We start from the raw sequence: 16947 nt of genomic DNA, 5'->3' as shown, positions 1-16947 counted from the left end.
TGTTGTGTAACTCTATAAATTTAGTGTTAATCTTCTGGATTTCTAACTGTTGTTTTTGTATGAATTCTAATTGTGTATTTAGCTTGTTGTTTTGTTCTTAAATGGTTTTCCTGAATTCTTCCAGGGTACTTTTTATCTTCTGATTGATTCTTTTTGTGGTTCCCTTGAGCTCTTGGGGAGCCCTATACATATACCTTCTGAATTCCTCCTCAGATAGTTATATTTCTTGTTCTTCTTCCATGCCTAGACTTTTATTTCTATTGTCTTGTCCTGGTTTCCTGTTTTATTTTGATTTGTCTGTTGTTTCCTAAACATTTTGAAGTTATTATCTTTAATTGTTAGTTATATATTGATTTGTTCAACCTTGATTTTGTTTTACTATGTCTGAAAGTATGGAGTAGATGTACTTTTATGGTTATTAATTCAGTTGTACTGAGTTGCTCTCCAGCTTTCTCTATGTTGGTGGAATCACTGGTGGTAATGTGGGTGCAGGTCTCTGTTCACTGGGACGGGGATTTGGAGTTGGGACAAGCAGGTGTTGTCCACCTTCTGTTGTTGTTTCTGTGGCACTAGAGCTATTGGGGTTACCTATCCTCAGAAGGAAGGTTGGGCAATCTACCTCCATAGTGATACTGCCTCAGAAACCCAAGGAGGGGTCACTATTAGTCAGGGTCAACTTGACATAACAACAACAACAACATAGGGTGAGGTCTTCAGGGTAATAACTCCTGTTGCCTGATAACAGTTTAATGCACGATTTAATGCATTCCTTCTATTGGATGAGGCAGGAGAGAAGAAGAAAAAATGAAAATTAAAAAAAAAAAAGAAGGTGCCAGTAGCAAGTCCTCATTTTCAATACTTGGGTGAGATAGTACAGACAGCTCTGCCATGACAGGCAGTGTAGTTTGTATCTTCCTGAGCTGTCTACTAATAATGATGTCTTACTGTCAATCGAAGGCTCTGGTTCAAAATCCACAGAGACCCCAATGGGTAGAGGGCCACTACTTTCCCCTTGGATTGAGAAGCCGCAAAAACCCAGTACCCCGGTCCGTTCTGTGCTAAAAAGTGTTCATGGAAGAGTTAAACCCCAGCCTACTGCTGTGAATTCGCTCCTTGGCTCTGCCTATTCAGCGGAGTTTCTTCCTTTTCCCAACTCCTTTCTAGACTCCAAGGCAGCCCAAGCCAAGGGAGGTTTTGATCTGTTTCCGAGTAATATGATCTACCTGCTCCACTCCCAAGGTCACTGCCAAAAACTCCCAGTGTGGGTATTTTGAGTCTCCAATGCCTCTATGGGTTTTGTAATTTTTTTTTCCTCCTTCCCTCTGCCAACCTCTTAAGTATTTCTAATGCGTCATCTCCTTCTCCATCTCTCCATCTCTGCGAGCTAGGCAGGTTCATTTATTTTTCCAGTTTACTCTGCTTTTTTTTCTCCACCTTCACTAAATCTGATACTTTCCCTTCTCCTTAGTTACAAATAACTCAAGTGTCATCATTTCTATATGCTTTACCTAGTTATTCAGAGATTAAGTTGTCAGAGGGGCCAAATGTGTGGGTTATAGGTATAGTACCATCTATCCACTTGCTATATACTTTCTTGACCATTGTAATAAAGCTCTTTGTCTTCTGTCTCTCTGACCATTTTAAGTCAAGTTGATGGCTACTGTTAAGTTCAGTATGTATTCCACTATTTGTGTGATTCAGCATTGTTCACTGTACATTCTACTGACATTAGTTCAATAAACCAACTTTACACAGTAATTTGGCCTCAGTTTACTCACAGTCTGATGATTCAATTTGATTCATGGTATTTATTTTTCTGTTCAGAAGGAGTCTCCAGAATTGCATATTTTGGAGTCTGATGGGCTGGTTACTTGTGTGTTTCTTCATTCTCCAGCTTTGCTTATTTTCTTCAATTCATTTTAGAACATTCTTTTTCATTAACATTTACCTAACACTGAGCTTGCATTTGCATTTTATACCATTTTAATCCATATTATGTAAGGCTGGTATGTCAGGCTATTTTAATCAGTTATTTGCAATATGATGTTAATGAAACTCACATCATAGTTTTATTTCCTATGCAGAATCTTGAAAAGAAAATATCTGTGTTCTAATGACATAGACTACAGAAGTAACTACATCCAGACATGGGGTAAAACAATGTGACATGGGGTAAAACAATGAAACACATGTTTAGTTGGTGCAATATCAAGGTTTTTTAATGAAATGTTTGCTCAAAATGATATATGAAATTTCTTTCTTAAGGCATCAGGGCATTCATTCAAAATCTAAAGATAAATTAAAAGGGCATTTTCTTTTTGAAAGAAGAAACACAGTGACCAAGTCTTCTGACAAGGCCACTGATTTGAAACATGTGACAAACCAGAAAGTGAAGCCATAAAATGGAAGCAGCCTAATTGGGGGAAGATTTTAATGTAAGTAATATTGAGAGTTTTGACTAATACCCATAAAAGGACATTCTACTTATTGAATATGATTCAATTGACAAAAGCAATCTCAGAAACTATTAATGGAAGTATAGGAACCTACTTGATATTCAAATTAAATTTTAGATATGCATACCTATAACTCATTAATTGCACTCTTGAAGATACACACATTGAAAATATCTTCACATGTTCACTGAAAGACAATTACAAGAACCTAGTGTAGCAACATTGATTATAATAACCAAAAATTCAAAATGATAAAAAATCTTCATCCAATATAGAAAAGCATTTCATAATATGGAATACTCTACAACAACAACAACTACAAATAACTTACAGATACACCTAACAACTTGGAAAAAACTTTACATATAATGTTGACCAAAGAAAGAATCAGACACAAATTTATACATTTGTATAAAATTCAAAATGGTAAAAACTATATTATTTAAGGTGAGATACTTATGATGTGAAATTATGAAGAAATGTTGATAAGTATTTTCTAGAATTTAATTATATAATACTAGTTTAGACAAGTCATGGGAGCTTTGGTGGCATAGTGCCTAAGGGATTTGACCGCTAACTAGAAGGCTGGCAGTTCAAACCCATCAGCCACTCCTCAGAAGGAAGATTGGGCAATCTATTTCTGTAGTGATCCTCAGAAACCCAAGGAGAGGTCACTGTGAGCTGTCTCGACAGCAGTGAGTGAGTTAGACAAGTCAGATTAGTCATAATATTTGGGTGTGAGAGAAGTGGTAGTTATTGGAAAGCAGAATTATGGATAATTCTGAGATCTTAGGAATATTTTACTTTTCTAGACTATCTGCATTTTATAGGTGCTCTGGTGGCATAGAGTCTAAGGCATCTGACTGCTAACCACAAGGCTGATGGTTCAAACCCACAAGCGACTCCTCAGAAGGAAGATTGGGTAACCTACTTCCGTAGTAATACAACCTTGGAAACCCAAGGAGGGGTCGCTATGAGTCAAATCCAACTAGATCGCAGTGGGTTTGATTTTTTGGTATGTAAATTTTATGATCAATTTGTGATATATGATTAAGTGTGTGTGTGTGTGCATGTAAATGGTACAGATTGGCACACCAATATTCTAACAATGTGTAGTGTATGGAAAAACCTGAAATTTGGAACCACATACTATTCTAATTCTCCCACATTACAGTAATCCATGTGGCCTAATTTGAAGTGACCAAAGAGCCATTTCATTTTTTTTTTCCTATAAAATAATTTATATATATAAAGGCAGCATAATACTGTGAACAGATATTTTACTTAAATTTAAACAGAACTTGATATAATATGTTTTTGTAACTTATACATACTAAACCTTCCTAGGACATTCCTGACTGACGTGACAGTTAACATTTATAACTGATAAGCATTTTCTAGAATTCAATTATATAATGCTTAATTTATTTATTTTTATTCTTTGGAAAAATAAATAAATGTGGCTCAGAGTACAAAAGAAAAAAAAAAAAAAAGAAGAAGAAAGAAAAAAAGAAAACTTTATAAGCTTAGTGTCTTATCTTAGATTACCTGTAGCAGTGGGTAGAAGGGTGGTGAGTATAACGCTGATGGTTGACTCCACATTGACCTCCCACCATTTATTCATCATATTCATATTTATGTCTGCTTGCTTGGCTTCCTTGGGGCATCTAATATCTAAATACAGATTCCCTATCTCAGCATCTTTTACTGACTTTTCCTAATCGTATTATTTCTGCTGATATTTACTCTGCATATGTTTTTATATTATTATTATATCTCAGCATTATTCATTGCTATTCAACCCTGAGGAATAATTGCATTTCCACACTAAACAAATAAAGTTAGAGAATGAAGATGGTCATGAGTGGAACCTGACTGAACAATAGAGCAACCATCCAACTACAGGGCATATCTGAGCAGAGAAGAATTTAAGCAGAATCAGCATTTACAGACAGGACTGAGTACAATGACTCAAGACCTGTTTTGTTGTGTTGTGATTTTTATTTTAATAAGTACTTAATTAAAACTTAAAAGGTATCAATAAATAAAAATCTTACTGTGTATTAAAACCAGAATTTCAACTGTTGGTTTCTCTCAACCATTTAGTTAATAGGAAATACTGTGATCTTTGGATTCAAACTGAACTAAGGTCAAGTTCAAACCATAACATTTAATAATGGGATTATCTTAACATCTATAAATTCTAACTTCTTCATCTATAAAACAGAGATTGTATTCCTTGAAAGCTTCTCCTTCTAATTAAGTAACAATTTTGCATATAATATGGTGTGAACTTTCTGACATTAATAAAAGTTGTCATTAGTAACACCACTGCCTAATTCCTCACATACTCAAAACCTCTGTATCTGTCCCTACATCACCCCCACCTCTACCACACAATAAGTCACAAAAGTTTTTTATTTTCTTTCTGATGACTATGGAATAGGCACTGGCTTCCTGAAGCTCTGATATTACATCATAAATTGGTAAATGGAAGGAAGGAGTGAAGAAAGAGAAAGGAAGGTGTAAAATGGTGGTGTCTGACTTCACCTAACTTCTTGGGGAGAGAAGAGAATCAAGATCAGCCCAAGGCTGATTCCTGAGATGATCAGACACACCTCCACTTTCTAATTTTTTCACCAATGCTGACACCAGCCATCCCTCCGACAGCACTCCCTACATCTCTGCTGGGTTCAATAATTTGTTACAGTGGCCACACAGAACTCACAAACAATACCAATGATTATGAGGTTTATTAGAGAAATATCAGGTTACAATTCAGGATCAAACAGGAGCAACTCAGGATACAGTTCTTCAACCAGAAAGGCTTCCAGACTCTCAGCTCCTTGTTCACTGTGGAAAGGGCAGAACTTGCTCTCAGTCATGCTTGCCACTGGCCCTTAATCTCTGATTCAGCCCTCTGTGGTAGTGTAACAACTCTTTAACTCAGCTGATAAGTGCCCAGAGGCACCTCACTCCATTAGAACACCTCTTGCCTGAAAGTGCTCTGCTCACTCACTTTATAGGTCAATGAACCCTTTGAAGACATCTTCTGGTCCCATGATATTGTCACCTAGGTAGTGCCACCTCTGACTATAGTGTTACAGCTCTCCAGTGTTACAAATCTATGATTCCTAGATGTAGAAAGTTCAGTACAGGAACTATGGGTGCAAAGGATGTGGTCTGCTCTCGGCTCTTCTTCTTGATGGTAGTGAGGTCTCCTTTCAATCTCTGGGATTGGCTGTTTTTAAGCCTAATGGGATATCAAACTGATTAATCCCCTTGGTGGGATTTGCCTATCCCAGCAAGAGTTTTACATACCTTATATGCATAGTCCCACCCAATCATTTTATGGGAGTTACAAGACCATGGCCAAAAAGGTCATCTACAAAGAGAAACCCATTGTGCTACAGAGTAAAGGTGAATTTGGAAGGAGAACAACAAAACTAAATATATGTAAATACACACAAAATACACCCAATAAACAATAAATAAATAAAAATGTATAGGTTTATTTTCTGCTAAGGTAGACTGTGCAAAAGCCACAAAACCTCCAACAGATACTCTTATCCACATATGAATTCAGAAAATGATTACAGGTGAAGTCTATTTTCTTGGATTTTACTCCTTTATACATGGGTAAGTAGAAATTTTGAGAATATGAAATCTTAAACATATGTTTTAAAAAACTCATATAAAACCCATACTAAATGATGTTAAAATAATACAAAATAAGTTATAATGAAAATCAAAAGCTCCTCACCAACATTTCTAGACTCTAGTCTTAACCCTCTGAGTTAAACACTCTTATTATTTAAAATACATCTTCTGATTGTTTGCTTCAGCATTTTTTACTAATATGTATCATTATTCTTTGATTTGTCAAGTTTAGTCATGTGTTATCTTCTTCCTCCAACGATTTAGGATTTAGATCATTTATGATACCATCTCCACCTTGCATCCATATTTCTTTCAAAATAGTCATATAATCTTTTTAGTCCATTATCAATGGAGAATCAATTTGAGTCATTACATATCCACAATATCTGTTATCAGCCTTCATTAATGTATGAAATATCCCTTGCTATGGAATTGTAAACTAAAATAAATACATTTCCAGAACTTTGAAAGCATCATTTTATTCTCTTATGTCTCATTCTTAAGCCAAATGCGAATGTATTCATTGTTCCTCTGTAGTTATCTTTTGGGAGCTCTAGTAGCATAGTGTCTAAGGCATCTGAATGCTATCCAGAAGGCTGGAGGTTAAAATCCACCAGCCACTCCTCGGAAGAAAGGTTAGGCAATCTACTTCTGTAGTGATACCTCCTCGGAAACTCAAGGAGGGGTCACTATGAGTCAGATCTGACTCAATGGCAGTGGGTTTGTTTTGGGTTATAGCTATATTTTATTTTATTTTTCTTCTCCAGAATTTTACAAAATGTTGTTTTCTTCCTCAGTTTTCCAAAGGTACATGTTTAAGTAGTGACACCTCTCTGCCATAGGCTGAGTAATTGCTAGGTATTTGTGATTGGAAAACTCAAATCTTTCAGCTACAGAATATTCTTGTGCATGTGAAGATGTGTTCTCATTTCTTCTCTACTCTTCTTTCTTGTTTTCTTTTTAATCAAATGATGGAAGTTTGTATTGATCCTTGTATCTATTCTCTATTTCCAGTCTCTGTCTTTTTGCTCTGCTTTCTTGAAATTTTCTCTATTTTGCATTTCTACCCTCATTTAGATATTTTTATTTGTTGTTGTTGTTAGGTGCCATCGAGTCAGCTCTAACTCATAATGACCCTATGCACAACATAATGAAACACAGCCCAGTCCTATGCCAGCCCCGTAATCCTTGCTATACTTGAGCTATTTAAATCATGCAGCATCCCCTTGTTCTGTTCGAATGACAGCCTCCTGGCTTATGCACAGTTTCCTCATGAGCACAATTAAGTGTTCTAGAACTCCCATTTTTCTCAATTTTATCCATAATATGTTATGATCCACAAAATCAAATGCTTTTGCGTAATCAATAAATCACAAGTAAACATATTTCTGGTATTCTTTGCTTTCAGCCAAGACCCATCTGACATCAGTAATGAAATCTCTCTTTCCACATCCTCTTCTGAATCCAATTTCCTTTCTGAAAGTTCTGAGTCAATATATTGTTGAAACCATTTTTTGAATTATTCACTAAGATTTTACTTGCGTATGATATTAATGATTTTGTTAGATAATTTTCACATTCAGTAGGATCACCTTTCTTTGCAATGGGTACAAATATGGATCTATTCCAGTCAGTTGGCCAAGTACTTGTCTTCCAAATTTCTAGATATACATGAGTAAGCGCCTCGAGTGCAGCATCCATTTGGTGAAACATCTCAATGGGTATTTTGTCAATTCTTGGAGCCTTATTTTTCACCAACTCCTTCAGCGCAGCTTTAACTTCTTCCTTCAACACCAATGGTTCTTGATCATATGCCACCTCCTGAAATGGAGGAGCATCAATCAATTATTTTTGTTACAGTGACTCTGTATTCCTTCCATCTTCTTTTGATGTTTTCTGCATCGTTCAATATCTTGCCCATAGTATCTTTCAATATTGCAACTCAAGCCTTGACTTTTTTCTTCAGTTCTTTCATCTTGAGAAATGTTGAGCATGCTCTTCCTTTTTGGTTTTCTAATTCTTTGCACATTTCATTATAATAACTGATTTTGTCTTCTTGAGCTGTTCTTTGAAATCTTCTGTTTAGCTCTTTTATCTTGCCATGTCTTCCATTTGTTTTACCTATTCTCCATTCAAAAGCAATTTTTAGAGTTTCTTCTGACATCCATTTTGGTCTTTTCTCCTTTTCCTGTCTTTTTAATGACATTTTGCTTTCTTCATGGATGATGTTCTTGATGTGATCCCACAATTCCTCTGGTTTTCGGTCATTGATGTTTATGGTGTCAAATCTATTCCTTAGATGGTCTCTAAATTCAGGAGAGATATAATCAAGGTCATGTTTTGGCTCTCATGGACTTGTTTTAATTGTCTTCAGCTACAATTGGAACTTGCATATGAGCAGTTGATGGTCTATTCCACAGTCATCCCCCTTTTGTTCAGGATTCTTCTATAAAATCTTAGATCATAATGTTCAGTAATGGTAGCTGCCCACCATCTAGTACTTATGGTCTCAGAGCAAAGGAGGCAGTTGTTTATGGAGGAAATTAGCCACACATTCCATATCCTCTTCCTATTCCTGACTCTCCTTTTTTCTCTGTTGTTCCAGGTGAACAGTGACCAACTGTCCCTTGAATGCCAATTGCAAGGTTTCAAAACTCCAGGTACTACACAATGAGCTAGGAGTTAGAACAGAAGCACTAAACATGTTATTAGCTCAATTAACTGAGATGTACCATGGAACTATAACCCTAAACCTCCAAATCAAGGAATTAAATTCCATGAAGTGTTTGGTTGTCCATAAGCAGTCTCATCAGTTATTTGTTTTTTGATAAAAGTATCTATAAAATAATTTTTGCCAACTCAATGTTTTACAGGTGTTCAACTTATTGACAGCAATTATAATAATCAATTGTGCAATCCTATCCTTAATCAATGTGATTTTTTTTCTTCACCTTTAATCCCTCTCTTCTCCCTCCATAACAATCCTGGTAACAACCAATAAACTTTGATCTCTAGACATTTTCTTATCTTTTTATATAAGTGAGTTCATAAAATATTTGACTTTTTGTGATAGGCTTATTTTGCTTTGCATGATGTCTTCAAACTCCATCCATATTGCAGCATGTGTCAAGGCTTCATTTCTCCTTCTACCTGAATAGTATGTCTGTGTGTGTGTGTGTATACACACACACCACATTTTGTTTATTTATTCATCTGTTAATGGGAATTTAGGTTGTTTCCACCTTTTCACTATTGTGAATAATGCTGCAATGAACATAGATGTACAGTTTCTTTCTGAGTCTCTGCTTTCAAGTGTTTTAGGTGTATGCCAGGAGTAGAATGGTTGGATCATATAATGTTTTTTTTTTTTATTTTTTGAGGAACTGTCACACTGTTTCCATAATAGCTGTATCATTTTGCATTCCTACAAGTAATTTACCCACATCTTCACCAACATTTGTTGTTTCCTGTTTTTGTTTGTTTGTTTGTTTTTATTTTAGTCCTTCCAGTGAGAGTTAACTGGTATGTAATTGTGGTTTTGATTTGTCTCTCTGATGACTGATGACTCTAAGCATTTTTTCATGTGTTTGGTGTCCATTTTAATGTCTTCTTTGTGAAATGTCTATTAAAATCCTTTGCCCATTTTATGATTGGTATTTGTCTTTGTTGTTAGGTTCTCAAAGTGTTATATACATTTTGGTTATTAGATTATTGTTGGATATACAGTTTCTGAAGGTGTTCTTCCAATCAGTTGCTTGTCTTTTCATTTTTTTAATAAAATATTTTGATGAACTCAAAGTTTTTCATTTTCATGAGGTCCTGTTTATTTACTTTGTCTTTTGCTTTTTGTGCTTTTATTATTATATTAGATAATCCATGGTTGAAACTAGTCCTTTCAACATTCCCTGATTGTTCTTCTAAAAATTTTATGGATTTAGTTTGCACATTTATGTCTTTAATCCATTTTGATTTTTTTTTTTTTTCTTTTCTTGTTTTGGTATGGTTGTAGACAGATACTTTCTAATTTACTTGTTATCAATCTAACTGGGGTCAATGATGAGGATAGAGAGTATTGTAAATGATCAAAGTACTATTTGACACTCAAAAATCACCCTGAAGTATTTTAATTAGTAAGAATACTAACTAAAATAAACACTGCTCAATCTAAAAGTGAAGGTAATTTTAAATTGTTATTAATTGACTATTTTGCATGTCATTTATTTTACACTTTATATTTTACATTTCAGGAAGGAAATTGAGGCTCTGAAATATTTCATAATTTCATCAAATTCAGAGCGGTACTAACAAAATTCAGTTTTGTTAGTACATCTTTCTACCAATGAGAAGCACATCTTTCTACCATTCCAAAGTGCTACACATCTATCATCCTTGGAAAATATCACTGTGTTCCTCAACAAGGATGGTTTTACCATCCCACAGAACATTTGGCAACTTCTAGAGATATTTTTAATTGTCACAAACAGGGGAAGGTGTTGCTAAACATCCTACAATATACAGGGCAATCTTCCGCAACAAAGAATTATCCATGCCAAATGTGAATAGTGCCACAGTTGAGATTATCTGGCATAAAGGGTTTTCATAGAAATTAGCAATGCCTAGCAACAAAGTGCATTCTCAACAAGTTTATAGCAATTTTTGTGTTTTTTGAGGAAATGGTGGGAAGGTTGGAACCTTCAAATGCAGAGCTTGCAGGAGCCATGGAAGGATCTGAAGAGGGTGGAGGGGAGGCCAAGTACTCAAAGAAAATTGAAGACTTGATGGAAATGGTGAAAAAGGTACAGAAAGGAAGCATGGTACCTCGGGTTGAGGACCTGATTAACCGTACTAATGAAGTTTAAGAAGCCAAAAAGAAAGCCAGTGAGGACCTGGGAGAGGCCCAGACACTCTGGGAGGCTCTGCAGAAGGAACCGGATTCCACGAATAGAGAGAAGGTGTGCCTGAAGGAGATCTTGAACAAAACGAAAGAGGCACTGAGCATCCTGCATCTGCACTACCAGGAGAAAGACAGTGAAGCACAGAGGAAGCACACCATGTTGCAGGAGTGCAAGGACCAAATTTCTGCCTGGAACTCCCAAATTGAGGAAGAGAAGAACAAACAGAGGCAGCTGAGGCTGGATTTTGAGCAACAGCTGGAGGATCTGATAGGCCAGCACAAAGACTTCTGGGAGTTCCATAGGCCAGAGCGGCTGGCACTGGAGATAGGGACCCTGGACAGCAGTAAGGAGCAGCTGCTCAAGGAAGAAAAGCTGATCCAGGCAAAGATGGAGGATGTGAACCATTGGCTGCATTCCCTGTGTGGGGCTGAGGGTCCTTTGACCATCAGTGAGGGTCTCTTCCTGTGTGAGGAGGAAAAAAGCAAGGCTGAGGAGATCCTGAAGGCTGCAGCCCAGAAGCAGCAACAGCTGCAGAAATGCCAGCAGCGGCACGAGAAGTGCCAGAGGCTGAAGGAGGACTAGAAAAGCGTGAAGTATGGGTTGCTGCCTAAGCCCACAAGGCCCAAGAAGAAGGGGCCATCCCTGGAGAGGCACACCACCTCCTACAGACCAGTAACAAGCCCCTTAAGGTCCATGAGGAGAAAGATCTGGAGCAATCCACTAACTAGGGCTCAACCCAAGTCTATGAACCTCCCCATGGACCCCTGCACCCCCTACTCCCCATACGACCTTATTCCATGGGGCCACAGGAAAAAAAAGTGCTAATTTCATTAAAAAAAATAAAAATCACTGTAAACATGATTCTGTAAACATATGAATAACATTGTTACTATAAAGTTGCCTTTTAAAAAAATCATGGTAAGGGCCCAGATTCTTTGAAAATGGTACATAATATGAAAAATTGTGGAGTTATAGTTGACCTAAATCATATGAGCAAATTCTATCAATGTTCTACCTTTAAATATGATCTTGTTATTTGATGATGCTAAATATGCCAGGGGCTGTGCAAATGAATGTCTAAGGAAAGACCTTGTGCTATTACATTAATGTTGGATCTTAAGAAAGCTAATCAAGAGTAACCACACTCTTGCTGGTTTAGAGATGGGGAAAAATAACTAGAAATATAGCATATTTCCTTCTCTCCTCTGATGCCATGTTGGGTGCCATGCATTGACTTCAATATGTATTTAGCCTGTATGACAGAGTAAAACTGCCTCATAGGGTTCCTTAGGTTTTAATCTTTACAAAAGCAGATTGCCAGATCTTTCTCCCACAGAGCCACATGGTGGGTTCTAACCACAACCTTACAGTTAGCAACTGTGTGCTTAACAGTTGCACCACAAGGGCTCCTATTGTTGCTGTTGTGTGTGTTCTGAACTGTATTCTGACTTACACTGACTGTCTAGGACAAAGTAGACATGCCCCATAGAGTTTCCTAGGCTGTAATCTTTATGGAAGCTGATCACAAAGTCTTTTCTCCAGCAGAGCAACTGGTGGGTTCCAACTACCAATCTCTCAGTTAACACCAGGGCACTTAACCATTGTGCCACCAAGGCCTTTTGGGCTCCTCATAAGCTAAAAATCAAACTCACAGCCATCACTTCAGTTGTGACTCATTGTGACCACCCCCCCCCCCATTGGCTTTCCAAGGCTATAAATCTGTCAGAAGTAGATTGCGTCATCTTCCTCCCATGGAGCAGCTGATGAGTTTTAAGCACTGACCTGGTTAACAGCCAAATGTCTTACTCACTATACCACCAGAACACTTTTGCGCTCCTCATAGGAGAATCTAAATCTTCCAGAATATATCAACTTAACCATTATCCTTTTCATTCATTCTGTAGCAAATGTTCCAATCCCTATCATTTGTTTTACAGTTCACCGTTTAACCCAGAGCTGATATTTGCCTGCCTGGTATTTTCTCACCCTAGCTAGAAAGCTGGCCTCCTAAAGAAGTCATTCCTACTCTAACAAGAGCAGCTGCTACATCCCCCAAGTTGTTCATCTGGCAGAGCTGTTGGGCTGTTCATAGCAGTTCAGCAAATGTTCATTCCACACTGCTGAGTTATGAAGGGAAAAAAGAAACAAAATCCCACATTGTTTAGCAGAGAATTGACAAAAATAGCTATCTTAATTGCCCCATCTTCCTTCCAAGGAGTAGCTGGTGGGTTTGAACCTCCAGTCTTCTGGTTAGAAGTCAAATGCCTTACCAAAACTTCTGTGCACTGTTTATAAGAAATCAGAATCATGGAAACATGGAAGATGGGAGCTACAAAAGGCTATGGTTCTATGTGCTTAGTGTGGTGCAAAGTAGTTGAGTGACCCACCACACCAGATATGGACAAAAGAAAATTAATTATTCTTTCAGGCATATAAAGAACATATTAATTCATATTGAAAAACATAGAGAAAAACTAAAGATATAGATTAATTATGTGAAAATTTAAAATCTATGAGATGACAATTTTAAATGAAAATACACAGAATAAATATATTATGAGGGCTTTTAGTCATTCACATGTCATTTTGATTTAATTTAAATCTTGTGTTATATTTTATCTTAGCCCTCTGCTCCCTTCCTCCTCAATCAAGAAAGATAAATGAAGCTGAGGAAAAAAGTATTCACTGGTGTGGGTGAGGCAGTGACTGAAGAAGCTATTGCTGTCTTAGCATATCAGCAATAAGAGAGCAGCATATTGCAAAAGTATCCTTTGGGACAAGAAGAAAGGCAGTAGGAAGTTAGTAAGGGGTAGAGACATGGTATGTCAGAAGGAAAACCAAATCAAAACAAAACTGGTTATAAATATCTCTAAAATGAATCCTTAATGTTTTTTGTTTCCTCAGACATGAAAGACTTCTCTAATTCCTAACTAACTATTTTCATTACTCCACGGCTGGGGGGGAAGCACAATTCCTTAAAAGTAATTTAAGGGCAGATTAAATCTGAAAATGCAGTCTCATTTTGACATCTGGAACTAAGCCAAAGAATTGCTTCCTCAGAAGGATAAATGTAACAGTATTACCACATGCATAGAATACCATATCTCTATTTATTAATTTTAATATGTATACTAAGATTTGAAAATATAAATTTATCATTCTGAGAAATATTTTTGGGACAGCAAATAAATGGATATTTCCATTAAGACTAACTTTTGTGAAAAGTATCTATCACTACCTAAAGTCAGGTCAATAACAGCTCTGTTTTACAGTCACTATTAAAAAAAGAAGAAGAAAAGGAAAAAATATGCTGAAGGTGAAAAGCTAAGAATCATGGGAAGAGTCACATCTGTCCTGAACAGATGGAATGCAAGATGATTGATAAAGGAAAAACTATATAAACGACACTTAAACAGCAATAAAAAAGACAGGTATAGTATAAAGTAGAATCAGAGAAAACAAACATTAGCATCAAAAACATATATATACTGGAAGTAATTAAACTTCTTTGAAATAAGCCTGCTCTAGGAAATTAGAAGACATTTTTCTTTTCAGTTTATTGGCCATCATTACAAAGTCATGCTCCTTAATTTGACATCTTTTGTAAAGAAACCATATAATTGACACAAATAGACAGCTAGATAGATATATGCCTGTGTATATGTGTGTATATAACTATTTCAAAATCTATATCTGGTGTATGTATACACACACACATACACACACTTCAAGAATTTAATTTACAGCCCCATATAATAATACACCTACTTCTCACTTATCATCTATCTCATTATTTGACACTTCACACTCATGACATTAGTAAAAAAACCTACTATGAGACTATTTTTTTGCATTTACAATATTTGTCAGTAATAAATGCTGACTATGAGGCGAGAGTAATACTGGCTGTGATGGTTAAGGTTATGTGTCAGCTTGGCTGGGGGCCATGATTCTCAGTGATTTGGCCATTATGTAACGATGCAGTCATCCTTCACTTTGTGGCCATCTTCCACTTTTCTGTAATGCTCATTTCCACATAACAGCCTGGTCTTTAGAACCTAATCATGTCGATAAATGAAGAGTGGGTATACCTTTTATGCTTAAATATATCATATTCAATATTTTGTATTTTCCCAAGTGAGATATTGTACATAAATGAATCTCTTCATCCTACATAATTTTATAAGGATAAGTGTTTTTCTTCTTTTCAGCTCTCTACTTCTATAGATTTAATATCAATATATCCCACAAATTTATTTCAGTTGCAAAAATTCTCTGAGTGGATAGAACTGGGGAAAAAACCTGAATTTTTACTTTTCATGATATATTTGACTCCTTCAGACCTGTTGTAGAACTCTTCTTTTAAAAAAATAATGGTTCTTAACATAGCTTATATGGACCCAAGAATGAGTTTCAAGTTGTTGATGATACCTATGATCCCTAACGTCAAATTGTGTTGATAGATATTTATTAAAAATTATAGGGGAAATATCTCTGTCTTCAATCAGATTCTTAAATGTCTGAATTAAAAAGAGATTAAATTATCTACCTTGCAGGCATGACCTACATACCTATACCTCAGAGATCCAGTTCCAGTGAAGCCCATTTTCTGCTGAAGTAAAAGGTTATAGAGAGATCACCATACTTTTATTCTAGCCCAAAGCTGCCCATTTACAAGTGGCTGCATAAGGCACTTTACCTACCAAAACTTCTGCTTCTTCATTTGAAAATGAATAGTTGGAACTAGAAACATTTCTGAGCTCTGGTAGCATAGTGCCTAAGGCACTTTACTGCTAATCTGAAGGCTGGCGGTTCAAACCCACCAGCCACTCCTCAGAAGGAAGGTTGGGCAATCTACTTCTGTGGTGATACCGCCTCAGAAACTCAAGAAGGGGTCGCTATAAATCGGGTCCGACTCCACTGCACATAACAACAACAACAACGTGAGTCAGAACTGATTCAATGACAATGGGTTTTTTGTTTGCTTGTTTTTAAATATAGTTCTAATTACTCTCCTCTCTGGACTTTTCTCCTCTTAATGCATTTGTTGTTGTTTTGTTGTTATATGCCAGTCGAGTCGGCCATTAGGGACACTTAACTCATGAAACAGATTTTAATGTGCCTATAAAGCACAAGATTTAAAAGTCTCCTACTTGGGAGAAAATGTTAATAGAAATGTTGTTGACTGGTATATTGAGTTGTTCAGTAATTTATAGTCCCAGATATCTTAAGTTTTTATGAATAATGCCAAAATGTTCAAGCCTGTGGGGGCTCAGGAAATTACTAGCATTTCAAATCTCATTTAAGAGAGACGTATCTCATGCCCAGAGAGTGCTTGTTAGGTGGCACTAATCCTCTATGCTTAGTGTGCATAATTTAATTAGAAATTTAATATGAGCTTTTGATTTCATTTTCAAGATGGCCAGTTAAGCATTGTCTGCAACTTGCCCTTTTGGCACTAAATCTCTGGAAAGATATGTATGAATAAATGAAGAGTGGAGCTTGACAATAAGAGGATACACCTTCATAACTAGAAACCCTGAGGAATATTTGAAAGAAGGACATTAGAGATTTAAATTGAATATTATTTTTCATTTTAAGTTCTAGTTTCTTATCATTGGTTATAAAACAAAATTAAATACAAAATATAAAAGAAAATAGAAATGGAAAAGCAAAACCATAATTATTTTAAAGGGTACAACTTTCTACATAGATAATCAAAAATATTTCCTTGATAAATTATTTTTTATTCATTTCTACTAACATTCTTAAGGAATTTTTGCAAACAATTTTCTCCAATATAATAAATGAATGTATTTCCATACAACTCTACCAATATTCTTTTTTTTTTTTTTTATTGTGATTTGGGTGAAGATTTACAGAGCAAATTCACTCTCGATACAGCAGTTCACATATACTTTGTCTCATGTCATTGA

At 36.1% G+C, this 16947-nt stretch overlaps 1 protein-coding gene across 1 annotated transcript; it reads left to right on the top strand.

The window, feature by feature from the left end:
- Positions 1-10789: 10789 nt before the first annotated feature.
- LOC103193162 (synaptonemal complex central element protein 1-like) lies at positions 10790-11622 on the top strand. Its single transcript, XM_007936290.1, is given in 2 exon segments — positions 10790-11585; positions 11588-11622. Coding segments are annotated over 2 exon segments (831 nt in total).
- The last annotated feature ends 5325 nt before the right edge of the window (positions 11623-16947 follow it).

This window comes from Orycteropus afer, unplaced genomic scaffold (assembly GCF_000298275.1).
Source record: "Orycteropus afer afer isolate SDZICR_OR568_19922 unplaced genomic scaffold, OryAfe1.0 scaffold00034, whole genome shotgun sequence".
Classification (NCBI taxonomy): Eukaryota; Metazoa; Chordata; class Mammalia; order Tubulidentata; family Orycteropodidae; genus Orycteropus; species Orycteropus afer.
The sequence above is the reverse complement of the archived record's forward strand: the minus strand, read 5'-3'. Positions and strand labels throughout refer to the sequence as shown.